A 16,290-nucleotide genomic window follows, 5' to 3' on the forward strand; every position below is an offset into this window, starting at 1 on the left:
GCATTGACCCATAGTGGGCTTGCCGGGTGGATCCCAGTCAGGGAGCATGCAGGAGTCTCTCTCTGCCTCTCCTCCTTTCACTAAAAAAAAAAAAAAGTTGCTGTGAACACTGGTTAGCAAATACTGAAGCATTGCTCCTAGGTTCCTGCCTGCCTTTGATCACATTTCATCAGTGGATCAATATATAACCTTGTTTTATGTGTGTTTTTCTTTAAAGACACCTTATTTAAAATTCATTGTTGATTCATCAATATTGAATTCCTGGCCAGCATCACTTATAACTCATGTCTGAACAAACCTCATCTACTGCATGTATTTCCCCCATAGGACACACCACTACTTCTTGCATTTAAGAACACTAGACAGTGCTTCGGCCCTTGGAAGCTTTTTAAAATTTTTATTTCTTTTGATTTTATTTATTTTTAGAGAGAGAGAGAGAGAGTAGAGAGAGAAAGAGAGAGTGAGAGAAAGGGGGAGGAACCTTGAACAGGCAAGCTCAGGGTTTTGGACCGGTGACCTCAGTGTTCCAGGTCGACACTTTATCCACTGCACCACCACAAGTCAGGCTTAAACAGCAAAATTATTTTTTAAAAAGCTAAAAATATGGCACTAAATAAAACTGCAAGAAGGAAACTTGTTCCTAGTGTAAGAGTCAAAACAAAAGGGCAGAGCCTCATCACCTATCCATCCTCACTGAGGAATGTGTGTGTTTGGTTAACTCAGAATTTTCACTGTTCTGTGAACGTCTAATAAGGACTGTGAAAGCACCATGAGTATTGATTTCAGAGTTACAAAGAAATTGTAGCTAGTAAGTGAATTTGCAAATATTACCCACACAGTGGCTTGGGGAACTGTAAAATCTCGAGAGCCAAGTAGACAAATGACTGCATCACCTCAGGCTCTGGGAGCGTTCTTGACCACTTCATGTGCCTAACATACCTTATCAGAGGAAAATAATACAATGATGAAGTGCATATAGATACATACATTGTTTAACTTTATTATCTGGCTTCAATATAACTTGCCCATGTTTTTTCATCTTGCCTTTCATAGAGGCAAATGGTAAGGGCAGTTACTGTTTTGATTTCAGGTTATGTCATGATTCTTTTCTGAATCTCCTGACCCACAGAATAATCCAGTTCTTTACTACATATTTGATTTGCCCCGTGGCTATTCCAGTATTTACTGATTTGAACAATTAGGCATCATGTAACTGACATCATATTGATAGTTGATAGTTTTACATGTATTTAAAAATACATGATCCTTTTTCATTTTGCTTCATTCTGCATGTAATAGTTTCATTCAATCATTACAAACAGATGATCAGTCTGGGTCCCTGTCCTATTGTACCTTAGGGTTTTAATTTCTTCCAAAGATCTATCCACTGTACCACCACTAGTCAGGTGAAAATTTTCTTGATCTGAATTCCCTACATCTCTGGTTTGGCTCTAGGACACTGACTTTTAGTGATTCTGAGTATGCCTGTTACTCTTTTGAAAGTGTAGGATAACAAACATTAGTTTTATTTCCACTTTCATAATTCAGTGCCTAAAAATACACCTTATGAAGCTTCTTAAGATTCTTCTTCTTGAAATAAGTAAATCAGAAAAAACTGCATTATTCCATACGTAGATGGGACATAAAAGTGAGACCAAGAGACATTGATAAGAGTGTGGTGGTTACGGGGGGAGGGGGAGAGGAAGAGGGAAGGGGGAGGGGGAGGGGCACAAAGAGAACTAGATAGAAGGTGACAGAGGACAATCTGACTTTGAGTGATGGGTATGCAACATAATTGAACAAGATAACCTGGACATGTTATCTTTGAATATATGTATCTTGATTTACTGATGTCACCCCATTAAAAATAAATAAATAAATAAAATTATATATATAAAAAAAGATTCTTCTTCTAAGAATGTCCTTACTATAGTACAGTTCACAGAAGTGATGTATAGCTAACTCACTTTTGATTTAACTTACACTATGATTGATATTGGTTGTACAGGTTGTATGATAGGACAGATTAAAACCCTATTCCCAATAAAGTGTTTATTTGAGATGTGCAGATTGAATACTTTCCTTTTGAAAATATTTTATATTCACTCCTATTAAAACTTTGGTTCCAGATGGACATTTCCAAATATGTCATCTATATATATGCCTTAAAATTTCTCTTTATATGTTCTGATCTCTTCTTCCTTCTCCCAGCAAATGAATCATTTACAATTCTTTTCATAAAGAGATAATCATCTAAAGAGCTTTCTGAAATGTGACAAAACTAGAAAGTAAATTAGTTTTGTGATTTCAAGGAATGAGCTGACTATTCATTTATTATAATGTCTTCAGACTACTTTAGAACTCTCGGAGGAAGAATAATGGTCCAGTATAGTGCTATAAGATTTTCTTTATGGCCAGAGTAAGCCATCTAATCTTGATAGACTCAATTGTTTTTGGTTTTCTGCCATGGATATCCATCACAGAAATAGAAGTTGGTATTATTAGCATTTTTTTCCACTAACCAAAAAGTTATAATGTATACCTGGAGAACGTTCAAAAATGGAGGATAATAAAGTTTCAAAAAATTTCAACAACTGAAAAATCAATATCAGTTTAGGAGAGAAATCTATAAAGTACTTTTAAGAGCAGTGAAAAAAATTTTTTAGTTTTTCATTAAATTTAAGGAGATAGTGGAAAAAAGAAAACCTTTAAGGAATTGATCAAAAAAATTTTTCCCCATTTTAAAATGAAACTTATTCCAGAAATTTACTTATCATGTATGTGTTCAAAACATGTAGGAGATACTCTTAAATTAAACAGATTATAAATGTTTTGTTAGTTAAAAAGAAGTTCTAGTCCTATTTATTTTCTGCCATCAAGATAAAAATTCTAGAATAGTGGTGGTAGCAATACAGAGAGAGTACAATAGACAGAAAAACAGTGGCACCCAAAAAATAGATTCTGTGTTTTAGTAATTAGAAGGAGTCACCTTTGCTCTCATCATATAGAGACCCATGAGATAAAAACAAAACTGAGGCCCTGGTCGGGTAGCTCAGTTGGTTAGAGCATTGTCCAGATGAGCCAAGGTTGCAGGTTCAATCCCTGGTCAGGTCACATACAAGAAGCAACCAATGGATGCATAAATAAGTGGAACAACAATTTGATAATTCTCTCCTTTTCTTTCTAAAATCAATCAATCAATCAATCAATCAAAAAATTAAAAAAAAACTCAAGCCTGACCAGGTGGTGGCGTAGTGGATAGAGTGTCCAACTGGGACACAGAGGATCCAGGTTTGAAACCCCCAAGGTCACCTGCTTGAGTACGAGTTCATCTGGTTTGAGCATAAATCACCAGCTTGAGCCCACGGTTGCTGGCTGGAGCAAGGGGTCACTTGGTCTGTTGTGGTCCCCTGGTCAAGGCACATATGAGAAGGCAATCAATGAACAACTAAGGTGCCGCAATGAAGAATTGATGCTTCTCATCCGTCTTCCTGTCTGTCTGTCCCTATCTGTCCTTCTCTCTGTCTGTCTCTGTCTCTATCACACACACACATAAAAAAAATAAAAACTGAGAAGAGAGGTGATATGCTAAAATTGGTCCTAAAGCAGATTTGCAAACAGATTACCTTTGGGGAGTAATCTTGCAAAAATTATCAGCCTAGAAGATTTTCCAGATGAATATATGTGAAAAGGCTAAACAGAGTGGAAATATCACCATAGAGAGCGTACATCCACTCCTTCATTAATTCAATTATTTATTTATTTATTTATTTATTTAACAAATATTTGAGTTTCAGTAACTGGAAAGTCATAGGGGTTGTTAACACCAAATAAAAAATGACCTATGCCCTCATGGAGGAAAAGAATACTAAGATTTGTTGAGGACAAACTATGGCCAGGCACTTTATAACTTATATCAACTCTCTGAGGTGGTAATTTATTTATTTATTTATTTATTTATTTATTTATTTATTTATTTTACCATATGTGCTTTTATATCTGAGGAAGCTGAGCCTTACAGGTGATTAATAGGTTGGTCAAAGTCACACAAATAGTAAGTGGCAGAGTTCCATACCCACTTTGTCTCCAAAGCCCACTATACTACGGTGCTTGCAATCGAGTGGGAAAGACAAAAACACACCCAATTACCTGTCACACAGATAAGAGACTGTGATAAATACTAGGAGAGAGGTAGATGGGACTTGGTAAAGAAGCACAAAGAAGGAATCCGTTCCTATGCTAGTCTCTAGGTCACCTCTGGCAAGGCCTCACTGGGAAGGTAGTATTTGAGCTTGGTCTTGAAGATAAATGGTAAGAGCAATATAGACAGAGACATAAAAGTTCATTGTAGGTTGAAAAAAACAGCTATTGTCCCACAGGGCTGGGAAAGATGCTTCTCACACTTGTATTCATAGGGCAGCTTTGAATTTTAGAATATTTGGCAGCATACCTGAACAATACCATAGCCAGCAGTCATTATAACACAATGAGTCTCATGGGCTCTGCAGTTAGGATACAGGCTTTGAATCTTGGCTCTGCCACTTCCCAGTTGGGGAAACTTTGGAAAATCATTTAAACTTTATTTGATTAAATGAAAATAAGTGTCATGAGGCTGTTTTAAGAAGAATATGAGTAGACACGTGTAAACTTCTTAGCATAATAGTATATTAGGACATGGCATAGCCTCACTAATTTGGCCATAGGGAATACTATATCACAGTAGTAGTTGAGGATATCGATAAGAGCCTTCAGTTACTGCAGGATTGTCTTGGTTGCTTTTTGCACTTGTTATTGTCTGAAGAGAACTGTACTATACTCTGCAATATTGACTAGACTCTCCTGTATACTCACGAGGCACAGTTCCAGTAGCATTCTCTTATTTTTCTGCTGGCCTGCTATTTTGTTAGACTTCTACTCTCAAAAGAATAGTCGTCTTCTATACTGCATTGTAGGAACCACATTTGACTTAATTTACAATTTGGCAGATATCACAGAATAATGTATATGTTTAGGCTTAACAAAAAAATATTTCACTGACTCATCACTTTGGTAGCACATATGGGAAGGGATATGTGGCTCAGCCTAGTGGTTGACAACCAACTGTAGAGAGCAGCTTATGATGAGGACGGGAGAGAGGTATAAAAGAAGGAAGAGAGTGGTAGGAGAAGTCAGGCCATGTCAGATTGGAAAGGAACTTAAATGCCACATAGAAGAGTTTGGTCCTGCAGAAATGGAAAGCCATGGAATAAAATAACAGTAGGTGTATAGACTGAACTCTATTTCCCTCATATTTCTATGTTGAAGCCCTAACCTCCTGTATAACTGAATTTGTAGATAAGGCTTTTCGGGAGGTAATAAAATAAAAGAGTATAGGGAGGGATAAATGGTGATGGAAGGAGACTTGACTTGGGGTGATGAACACACAATACAATATACAGATGATATATTATAGAATTGTGCACCTGAAACCTATATAATTAAAAAAAATTATTGCAAGAGAGAGGAAAAAATAGAGAGAAAAAGTATCAACTCGTTGTCATGGCACTTTAGTTGTTCATTGATTGCTTCTTATATGTGCCTGACCATGGGGCTCCTGCCAAGCCAGGGAGCCCTTGCTCAAGCCAGCAACCTTTGGTCTCAAGCCAGTGACCATAGGTCATGTCAATGATCCCATCTTCAAGCCAGCAACCCTGTGCTCAAGCTGATGAGTCCACGCTCAAGCTGGCGACTTCAGGGTTTCAAACCTGAGCCCTCAGCATCCCAGGTCAATGCTTCATCCACTGTGCCATTTGTGGTCAGGCTGAAACTTTTATAATTTTATTAATCAATGTCACCCCAATCAATTCAATAAAAATATATAAAAAAACTAAATTATACACCCTAGCCAGCTTGCTCAGTGGATAGAGCATTGGTGTGGCATGTGGATATTTTGGTTTTCATCCCAGGTCAGGGCACACAGGAGAAACATCATCTGCTTCTCTCCCACTCCTTCCCCCCTTCTCTCCCTCTTCCCCTCTCACAGCTGGGGGCTTGATTGTTTTGAGCAAAGGCCTCAGGCACCGAGGACAGCTCAAGTTGCCTGGTGGATCCCAGTCGGGGTGCATGCAGGCGTCTATCTCTCTATCTCCCCCTTCTCACTTAAAAAAATTAACTTATCAAGGGGTGAGACCTAATATGATAGGACTAGTATCCTTATAAGAAAGAGATATCAGTGCTTCTCCTCTGCCATGTGAGGACTCAGTGAGAAGGTGGCCATCTACAAGCCATGCAGTCTTCATAAGAAACCAACTCTGATGGCACTATAATCTCAGACTTCCAGCCTCCAGAACTATGAGAGAAGAAAATTCTGTTGTTTAAATCATTTAGTCTGAGGTATTTTGTTCCAGCAGCCCTAGCAGACTAATACAGTAGAAAAGCGGCATTTAGTGCAGTATGGAGAATTGCTCTGCATATTTTTTGTTGGGTTAAATCTATACATTCTTTGAAATCAAACTCTTTTGAGAAGAGCTCCTCATTCTTTTTTTTTTTTTTTTTTCATTTTATTTCTGAAGCTGGAAATGGGGAGAGACAGTCAGACAGACTCCCCCATGCGCCCGACCGGGATCCACCTGGCACACTCACCGGGGGTGACGCTCTGCCCACCAGGGGGCGATGCTCTGCCCCTCTGGGGCGTCGCTCTGCTGCGACCAGAGCCACTCTAGTGCCTGGGGCAGAGGCTAAGGAGCCATCCCCAGCGCCCGGGCCATCCCCGCTCCAATGGAGCCTTGGCTGCGGGAGGGGAAAAGAGAGACAGAGAGGAAGGAGGGGGTGGGGGTGGAGAAGCAAATGGGCGCTTCTCCTATGTGCCCTGACCGGGAATCGAACCAGGGCATGCCAGGCCGATGCTCTACCACTGAGCCAACCGGCCAGGGCCAAGAAGAGCTCTTTATTCTTTAAACTTGATTTTAATGTGCTTCAGTATGTTCCCATAGTATTATGTGCATATATTTATCATAATAATGTATCATAATTCTTGAGTTTAATTGGCTATCTTCCCCACTAGATTGTAAACTCCTTGAGATAAAGAATCACATCTTATCTTTACATTCCCAGCATCTGTGCTTGGCACAGAGCAAGTTCTCAATAGCTATCTGTGGAATTAAGGAATTCCTAAGTCAATAGAAGAACGCGAGGCAAAGAAACCACTTCTAAGACTACTAATATAGTAGTCCATTAGCAGAACATCACCTGTAACTCATACCATATGGTCTTCATTGTTTGACAAAAGATAAAAAATTTGATAATAGTTTAACCTTTTGTATCTAATCCCTCCCCAAAATAAAATCAAATGAAACCTTAACTCCAAAAGTGCTGAAAAAGTTGATTTTTAATGATTTTTGCCTCTAAAATATTAGGCTCCTTCCCTCCCTTTAAGTCCTAATATAAATAAATATACAGTGTCTAATATCCTCAAGAGAGAAAAAAAATGCTGACTATTTTTAATTACCTAATTTATTTGGAGGAATCACCAACAGCCTACAAAGTGAATTAATGTGATCAGCAAATCCAAATGCATTGTTTTATAATTTATGCAGAATTCCCGATAAGTCTTTCAGAGTTTGCCAATATGTGTGCAATGATTAAAGACATTAGGCCAAAGCAAATACTCTGTCTTTGCCTTTAAAGTACAGGAACAGTTACAGGACTGGAATTTATCCATTAATCAAACAAAATATTTCTATAAATCATTGCATTAATTGCTGAGTTAAAGGCTGTGACCACATCATGAAAAGCAAACAAAGGATATTACCAAAAAGAGATGTGTTTAGTTGATCTGACACCACCAATGTGTTTAATTTCAGCCCTTAGTGAAAATGGTTCTAGATAACAGACTTACTCCTCTGATCATTTCACTTTTATCTATTAAGACAGTCAATTATATTTATCTTTTTGTACTCTCACAATATTTCTGTTCTTGGAGCATGAGTTGATGCCTTATTGGATGGAAAGTATGTGAATACATTTTTCTCCATTATTCTGTTGTTCCTATACTTCCTTGGGCTTTTGCAGAGACTAAGAATAGTCAAAAATTTAATCAAATTTATTTTTTTCTCTTCTTTCTTCCTTTTTTTTTCTTTTGTGAGAGAGAGAAGAGAAAGAGACAGGAAGAGAGAGAGAGAGATAAGATGCATCAACTCGTAGTTGCATCACTTTAGTTGTTCATTGATTGCTTCTCATATGTGTCTTGACTGGGGGTGGGGGAGGTTCCAGCTGAGCCAATGACCCCTTGCTTAAGCCAGTGACCTTGGGCTCGAGCCAGTGACCAAGGGATCACTTTGATGATCCCATGTTCAAGCCGGTGGCTCCTTGCTTAAATTGGTGAGCCTGCACTCAAGCCAGATGAGCCCATGCTCAAGCCAGTGACCTCAGGGTTTTGAACCAGGGTCCTCAGTGTCCCAGGTCGACACTCTATCCACTTACCCACCACCAGTTAGGCTAATGAATTTTTTAATCTTCAATTAAAATTCTAATAATGGTTTTCCATTTGCTCAAGCAGATATACCAGAAATAAAAAGTTCTTAATATACATATGTTAAAAAATGAATAATTAGGATTATTTAGAAAATATAATGAAAATCCGATGACCTTCTGAGATGTTGGCCTACCTTTTGGAGATACTTTTCTTTCTCCTCCATCTTTAGGGTTTCAGCAATGACATCTGTATCCTCTAAAGAAAATAAATTCAGATTCAATCTGAAATAATTTTTATCATAATTTTATAATAATATTGATATAAAGTTGCATAAAGATTAAAAGGTAATACATAGAGTAGGAAGATGAACACAAATACATAGTATCTTAAAACTTTATAAACCAGATTCATAAAAGATTAGAGATGGAATTAATTAGCTATGGCTGTGAGGATCCGGTAATCTCTTTAGAAGATGAGCAAGCCTGAGCTTAGAGACAAGGAAAGGTCTCTAAAGAGAATGTATTTGCAGTATCAGAGATTCCAATTTCTACATTCTTATTCAACACATTATAGAAATTTAGGTATTTTCCTTTGAATAAGTAGGGTGGTTCCTGAGGTAGGGTGTTAGTATGCAATTCAGAAAGTTATGCCAACGTGTAAAGTTGTATCCTTTTACTTACTACCTATTTTCTGAAGAATCTTAGAATCAGGATGTTGAAAGGTATGATACTTGGTACTTTCTGTTTTCCTCAAGGTCAAAAGACTGTAAGTAATTTTTCTCTAAAGATGACAAAAGAATAGAAATCTCTGGGAAACCACAGGATTAAATGTAACTTAAGTTTTCTATACCTACAAAATTGCATAATAACAGTTTCCACAGCTTAGGCTTTACTTAAGTCTTACAGGCCAGGGAACTTGTCTCTTCATGTTCAGTCCGCCTTCAGTTTCCTCTAGGGATTTCATGTTTGCACTCAATTGTGTGCATACCTATTTTTAATATCCTTTCAGCCAGTATATAATATTTCCCCAGATTATTCTATACCCTTTGGCCAAATAGATGCCGAAGCCTAAAGGGATATTTTAGGATGTACTTTTGGATGTAACAGAGATACCATTGATCCTTTTTGGATAGGATTGCTAAGAAGTTTAAAGAACTATTTATGTAGGGTCTTGACATTTCAAATGAAAGATTCTTATTTTAGAATTAGGTTTGATAGACAGATGGATAAAGAAGATGTGGTACATGTATACAATGGGCTATTAACCATAAAAATGAATGAAATCTTGCCATCTGCAACAACGTGGATGGACCTGGAGGGTGTTGTGCTGAGTGAAATAAGTCAAACAGAGAAAGACAAATACCACATGACTTCACTTATATGTGGAATCTAAAACAAAATAAACAAACAAAACAGAAACAGAAACAAACTCCTAGATACAGAGAACAAATTGATGTTGCCAATGGAAAGAAGGTTAGGGGGATGGATGAAAAAGGTGATGGAGTTGATAAGTACAAACTATGTAGGATGAGCACTAAATTCACAGGGGAGGGGTATCATTTGGTAAGTTATATAAATGCCTAATCACAATGTTGTACACTTGGAACTAATATAATATTGAATATCAACTATAATTAAAAATCATTTAAAAAGAATTCTGTTCAGTAGTTTCTCCTGGGAGGAGTTCTGGTATCTTCCATAGTAGTCAGAGTGGAGGCAGAAATGACCAACAGGAGGTGAGCACTCACCAGCGCCACGGCTCTTACGGAACCGCACGGTGGGCCGAAGCTGACTGCTAGCTCCGGACAGCACCAACTGGGATTCCTTAGGAGAATACATTGAAGCCGCGGTCCAAAACTGCTTGGCCAAGTTAATGTCCTTTTCTGAAGAGCCCGTGAACACCAGCAATCCCTGGGGACAAATTTCACAGGACTCCTTTGCGCCGCTGGGACTTTCACAGGGCCTCGTATCCATGGTAATTGAGGACGCTTCTCCAAACTCCCAGGCCCCTCTCCCAGCCCCGCCCCTCGGAGACTCGTCAAATTGGCAACAACCGGCCAGAAGCCCTCAGTTTTCTCCGTAGATGTTGGGGTCCCGGCGTCCGTTGGTGGGCCTTCTGAAGTCCACTTCTGCAGTGATCACAGGCTTCGGGACCAGTCTTAGACTGGAAGTCGAGACAGGAGAGTTAAAACATCAATTTGGGGGCGTGTCCTGACCTTTTGGAGTCAGTGGGGAAGCACTTCGCTCTCAAGGCTAGTCAGTCAGCTTTCTACCCGCCTCCCCATTCTCCAGCTTCTAGCCACCAAAAGATATCTAAATAAAGCTGTCAATTCCTTAGCCCCACGGCACACCCCCAACTTCCACACCAGATTACCATAGGTCAGCACCCCCTAGGGAAAGTTCTGGGCCTGCTTTGTTTGGTGAATTAAATAGGGCGGTTAGCATCATATTAGAGGTCTGAACTGGGCCGATGGGTACTCATGTACCCATGAGTAGTATAATCCTCTCCCTCATCCTTTAAGCCAAATCTTAGAAAAAAAAAAGCTGGATTTAGATTGTATCTACTTATGGGTCCCACTAAAAGCTACCTAGACTGCAACAGTTATAAACGATTATTTAAAAGAAGGAAATACTCTGATAGGTGAACTCAGTCACATAAAAATATTTTAAGAAAAGTTTTGTTAATGTGGCCTTATAAAAATATTAACAAGTGCTTGTGAATAGCTTTCCCAGGAGGTTTTATCTAGGAACAATTTAATCACTTCAGTGATAAGAAAGTTGTAATTACTGTGGCAGGAATTGAGGTGATTCTCATAAAGGCAACTTAGGAAACGAACACATGCTAATAACCATGATTTATGATGTTGTGGCACTTTATTCTTTCCAAATATTAATACAGTCTCGTAGAAAAGATACTTCAAAAGTTGATCATCATAAGCCTCTACAATGACATTGGGCAGGTAAGGAAATCCTACTCTCCAATATATCTGAAAGTTTTCTGGTTAAAATCCTGAAGAAATATTGAAAAATTATTTATAAAAATACACATATATTACAGACGTTGTATATTTAGCAGTTAAAATGTTGATTTCTCTCTTGGCTGAACTATTGATAAAGAGGCAGCAACTAATACTAGGGCGTTTCAATCCTGCCTCCCCCCCACCCCGCCCCCCACATTGATATGCACAGGTAGCTCATTTGGATGAATTCCTAAATCTTTTTACCTGGCCGTGTGGTTAGTGATTGGTACTATTAGCAATCAGCTAACTACACTGCCTAGTAACTAGACTCACAGAAAAGAAAAAAAAAAAAGCTTATTTCCATCATAAATCAAAGCCTCAAGTTGGCGCCCCCATGCATTGTGATAGGCAAATCACTGGTTCAGCCGTAGCTTACTTAGCTCACTTTAGTTGGTGGGTTTGTGAACACCTTACTAAATTATGAAAAATAGGCACGATGAATCACAAGCTATACAGCATTAAACGTTGCATAGGGGGCTCCTCCCAGCAGTTTAAAAATCTGTATCTTAACAATTAAAGCCATTAAAACCCATATCTTTCGCTTTCCTTTCATAGGATTGTGCAATCTTGCTTTCACTCCTAGAGAAGGGAACATTTTAAGTATCTAGAAGCAGCAGCCCGCCGGAATTTGCAGGCGTTTTCTCGCACTTGGGCAACGCTCTCCACGAGCAGCGCAAGGCCCATCAATTGCTGACGCATCAGATCTCGAAGCGCAGGTTTTGCCGCCGAGGGTAGGCGTTCTCCTCCCGGCGGGGCGGCAGGTGATGCTGTGCCTTGTTTTGATGGCAGTGGAGTTAGTGATTGCAAGCATCAGAGTACAATCAGCTAATTACACTGCCTACAAACCGAGCACCGGGCGCCCGCGGGCTGCAGCTCCCGGACGGTCCGCAGCGCCGACGCGGTGTTTCCAAGCAGGGACCCTATAGTCGACCAGGGACGACGCCCGAAGTGCCTGGGCGCGAGGCCCAGGGCGAGGGTCTCTGGAGGACGCCACCGGACCCGCCGGGGACCCGTGCCCTGCCCGCAGGTTGCGCTGCCCCCGCAGGACTCGCCGCGCACGCTTGGCGTGTCACAGCCGGCGGGCGGCGCTCCAGAGTGGGCCTGCAAAACGGGGCCGGACCGGGCCCCGCAAGCCCGGGTGACTCTCGGGAGCGCCCTGCGGGCTGACTTCACCTCTGCTTCGGGTCCCGGCTTCCGGCCTCGGGTGCCCCGCAGACTCCCGCACTTCCCAGGGCAGGTTCCCTTCCCTTTTCCTTTCCCTGGCGCTTTCTCGGCTGGGCTCCCACCTGCCGCACCCCCCAGCCGGCGGCCCCATACTACTTATCTACAGTTCCCAGCCCAAGCCCTAGAGCCGGCTCCCTCAACCCCACTCGCCCTGCAGCTCTGAGCTGCCGAGTGACCGTGGCCGTGGTGAGCCAACCGCCCTTGGAACCCCGCGGGCAGAGGGGCGGGGCGAGCACGAGCTGGGGCTGGGTGGGGGAGGGGCGGGTGGAGGAGTCAAGGAAGCTGCGAGAAGGGGCGGAGGGTCGGCCCCCGTGGGGAAGAGGCTCAGGACACCAATGCACAGGTTCTTGAAAGTTTCTGTACCCAATAAGACAGGAAGAACAAAGAGCGCCTTATTCCCTCTTCCTCTTCAAGAAGCCCCGCAAGCCCACTTTTCATGCCTATCCCGGTAGGGAAGACAGTTTGCTGGGTACCAAACTAAAGGCTGAATTTTCCAAATGGAGATAGGCCTGCATATCCATCCTGCGATGTGCAGAGTACTGACTGAGAGTTTCACTTACACTCTTGCATTCCTCATATCTTTGGAGGGCCATGCGGTGAGGTGGAAGGTTGGGTCTTCTCTGTAGTCAAATATTGAGCCAGCCAGTTTGTTAGATAAAAATATGGTCCTCATGAGATCAAGGCCACAGTTTTGTATTATCAAGATCCGCTTTAAGCAAAACTGTTCCTATTTCCAGCACATATTTATTTAATTGCCAACTATGTGTTCAGCATCAAAGGTTTATCCCACTCTCCAGGCTTACAGTCTAGGTGGTAACAAAAAGTGAACACATTATTTAATGTCCAAGACAGTATATAATAAATTACTAAACTGGGTAGAGACAGAAGGTGATAGGGTGGACATGGAGCAGTGCAATTGGTCAGGGAAGAAGGTTCATGGACTTGAGTAGGTCCTGGAAGCAAGACTAAATTTGGACATTCAGGGTGAGGTCTGGAAAGGCCAGAGAATATTTTGGGACCAGTTCCATTTTCTTATGCTCACAGTTTCACCTTTGATGTAGATGTGGTTATGTGTGTATTTGGAGTAGATGGGGCAAAGAGGACAATTATAGAGGACTTCTGGGAGGCCTCTTCTAATAGTTGTTCCTTTAGTTATTCCTTCCACTCTTTTTCTTCAATGAATGAATCAGAAGAGGATAAAGAATATTCTCTGATTACATACTTTGTGGAAACTTGGAAGTAGCTCCCCTACCCCTAATATAGTCTTCATGAACCCAGTATAGTGCATTATTGTTGACCCTGAAAGCTTAGTTTTAAATTATTTTCCACAAAGGAAAGCTTCCTAGCTATGGATTGATTTCCTAAACCCAGCAAATGATCTTGTAGATGCCACTAGTAACATGAATGGGGCAGGTGATCATTCACACACATTACAAACTCACTATTAATACTCCAGAAGAACTTCCCAAGGATAAGTTTTAATAGGTTATAGCATTGTCTTTGAATATGAAAGCATATATTTTGGCCAAATTCATCATTTGTTCTATGAACACCAAAGTGAAGAATAAGAAACCAAAATCAAGTATAAAATGTACAGTTCTGAAAACGCTAATGTAAAAATTAACTTGCAAAGTTAAGTTGCAAAAGACAGGTCATTTACAACTAACTATGATTTGTATTCATTTTGTCTTTGGGAGAGGCATAATATTGCAGGACACATTATATTAATCTCTTATATGCCTTTAAAAATGTACAATAATCCAAGCCATACCAGGCATCATCCTTGAAATCAGAGCTAATTAACCTCTGAGCTCTCTAGAGATAACTGTGGAGCCAATTTTGCATTTTATAGTTACATATATTGATACATATATAAATAAAGTCAGGAACAAAATACCCTCCATTCCATTAGTAATATGCTGCCTTTTAAGTCTTGATTAGGGCATAGTTACAAAAATAATTCTGTTCTTTCATATTGTTAGTCATTTTTTTTCCCAATACAAGACTTAATGCCTCTTTCTGATTGATATTTTATGATTGTTAGCTGAATCTTGCATGTCTTACCTCAGCTGCACTGCTGCCATCCAAGGCAATGGCTGCTGTAGATGCCTTGAAATTTAGGTTTTTAAAAGTTTTCTTCTAATTAATTAAAAAAAATATAAAAGTCACCAAGATGCATTGCCTACTAAAATAAAAATTTTAAAGGCAGTTTATTTTGTAGGTAGTACAACTAAAAAAGTGAAACGAGAAAAAAGTGTGTGTGTGTGTAGCCCTGTTTTGTTTTTAGAATGCTCGTTCTTAGAGTTGTTGATTTGTCCTGCAGTTACTAGAGAAACTCCAAGGATCGCGTTCCCTTTATGGTTCATGTCCAGGCATGCCTGGAGACCAGGGAGACCATGGTTTAATCTAGGTAAGAATGCCTGTGGTGTTTAAAATGCCCAAACACAAGATTGTGTTTGTCTTAGACAGCACCAGGAAGGTACCTTTTGGTGGAATTATTTACTGTTTTATTCAATTTCTGGGTTTCTGGTGAACAGTGAGATGGGGAAGGAGCCCTGAAGAAAGGAGGTGGGATTGGTGATTAGAAGGAAACCAAGAAGAGTGTGGAAAACAACCAGCTTCTGCTTTAGCTTTGACAAATTTACAGGGGCTAAATTTACCACCCCTGCATGAAAGACTAGAAGTGATGGAAGCCGGGAATTACAAAAGATGGGGACAACTCACTCCCTTCTTTCTACACATACGAACACACCAGCTGAGCTTTGTCTATTTTACACAGCTTTTGAAGTGTGTTGTTAGGGAGAAGAAAGTGAAGAATCAGGCCAATTAGAAATTATTGGAGTTTATCAGCTTCTTCTTTTACTTGTTTTTTTAAATGTGTGTTTTTCTCTTAGGAAATATAAAACCATGTTTTGATTTTTATAGAAATCAATAGATGTCAGATTCTCTTATTAACATTCATGATATTACATTTAGGAACTAACTTATGTGTTGAAGCAAGATTGAAGTCAGCTCAGTGCCTTTGAAGAACTAAACATCAATGAATCTGTTTAATTATGAGAGATTCTCTCTTTCTAGCTAAAAGGAACTGCCAGTGGTTTGCATAATTTTATACTTCTGATTCCATTTCATTGTACTCTCACTAGTAAGAGTGCACCAGATTCTTAATTAGCTTCTTGTGTATATTTATTGGTTAATAATGTTGCTTTCAATATGGAAATGTTAAAATAATCTTTTAGTAAATCAGAAACAATCTAAAAATGGGCTTTATAATTAAAGTTCCTTGAGCTCTTAGCAGTACAGAGTAATCATGTTACATATTTACCATCTTCAGGGTTTTAAGGTCTAGTTGGAGAGATACACAATTTGTAAATATAGATATTTGAGATAGTTAGAGTACAGTCATCCCTTGGTATCCACAGGAGATTGGTTCTAGGACCCCAAGGGATACCAGAATCTGCAGGTGCTCAAGTTCCTTATATAAAATGGTGTAGTGTTTGTATAAATATATGACCTACATACAACTTTCTGTATACTTTACCTGGTTACTTATAATACCTAATACAATATAAATGCTATGTAAATAATTGTATCG

General features: G+C 39.8%; 1 protein-coding gene across 1 annotated transcript in view; it reads right to left on the reverse strand.

Moving 5' to 3' along the window:
- HOATZ (HOATZ cilia and flagella associated protein) overlaps window positions 1–14,954 on the reverse strand; it is a 34,048-nt gene extending 19,094 nt beyond the window's left edge. The window contains exons 1-3 of the mRNA XM_066253648.1: window positions 14,760–14,954; window positions 10,200–10,615; window positions 8,646–8,707 (exon numbers count right to left, since the gene is read on the reverse strand). Of these exons, the coding sequence (XP_066109745.1) occupies window positions 8,646–8,707; window positions 10,200–10,425 (288 nt within the window). The 5' untranslated portion in view covers window positions 10,426–10,615; window positions 14,760–14,954. The remainder of the gene's footprint in view (window positions 1–8,645; window positions 8,708–10,199; window positions 10,616–14,759) is intronic.
- Between the last annotated feature and the right edge of the window lie 1,336 nt (window positions 14,955–16,290).

Source organism: Saccopteryx bilineata, chromosome 1, assembly GCF_036850765.1.
Source record: "Saccopteryx bilineata isolate mSacBil1 chromosome 1, mSacBil1_pri_phased_curated, whole genome shotgun sequence".
Classification (NCBI taxonomy): Eukaryota; Metazoa; Chordata; class Mammalia; order Chiroptera; family Emballonuridae; genus Saccopteryx; species Saccopteryx bilineata.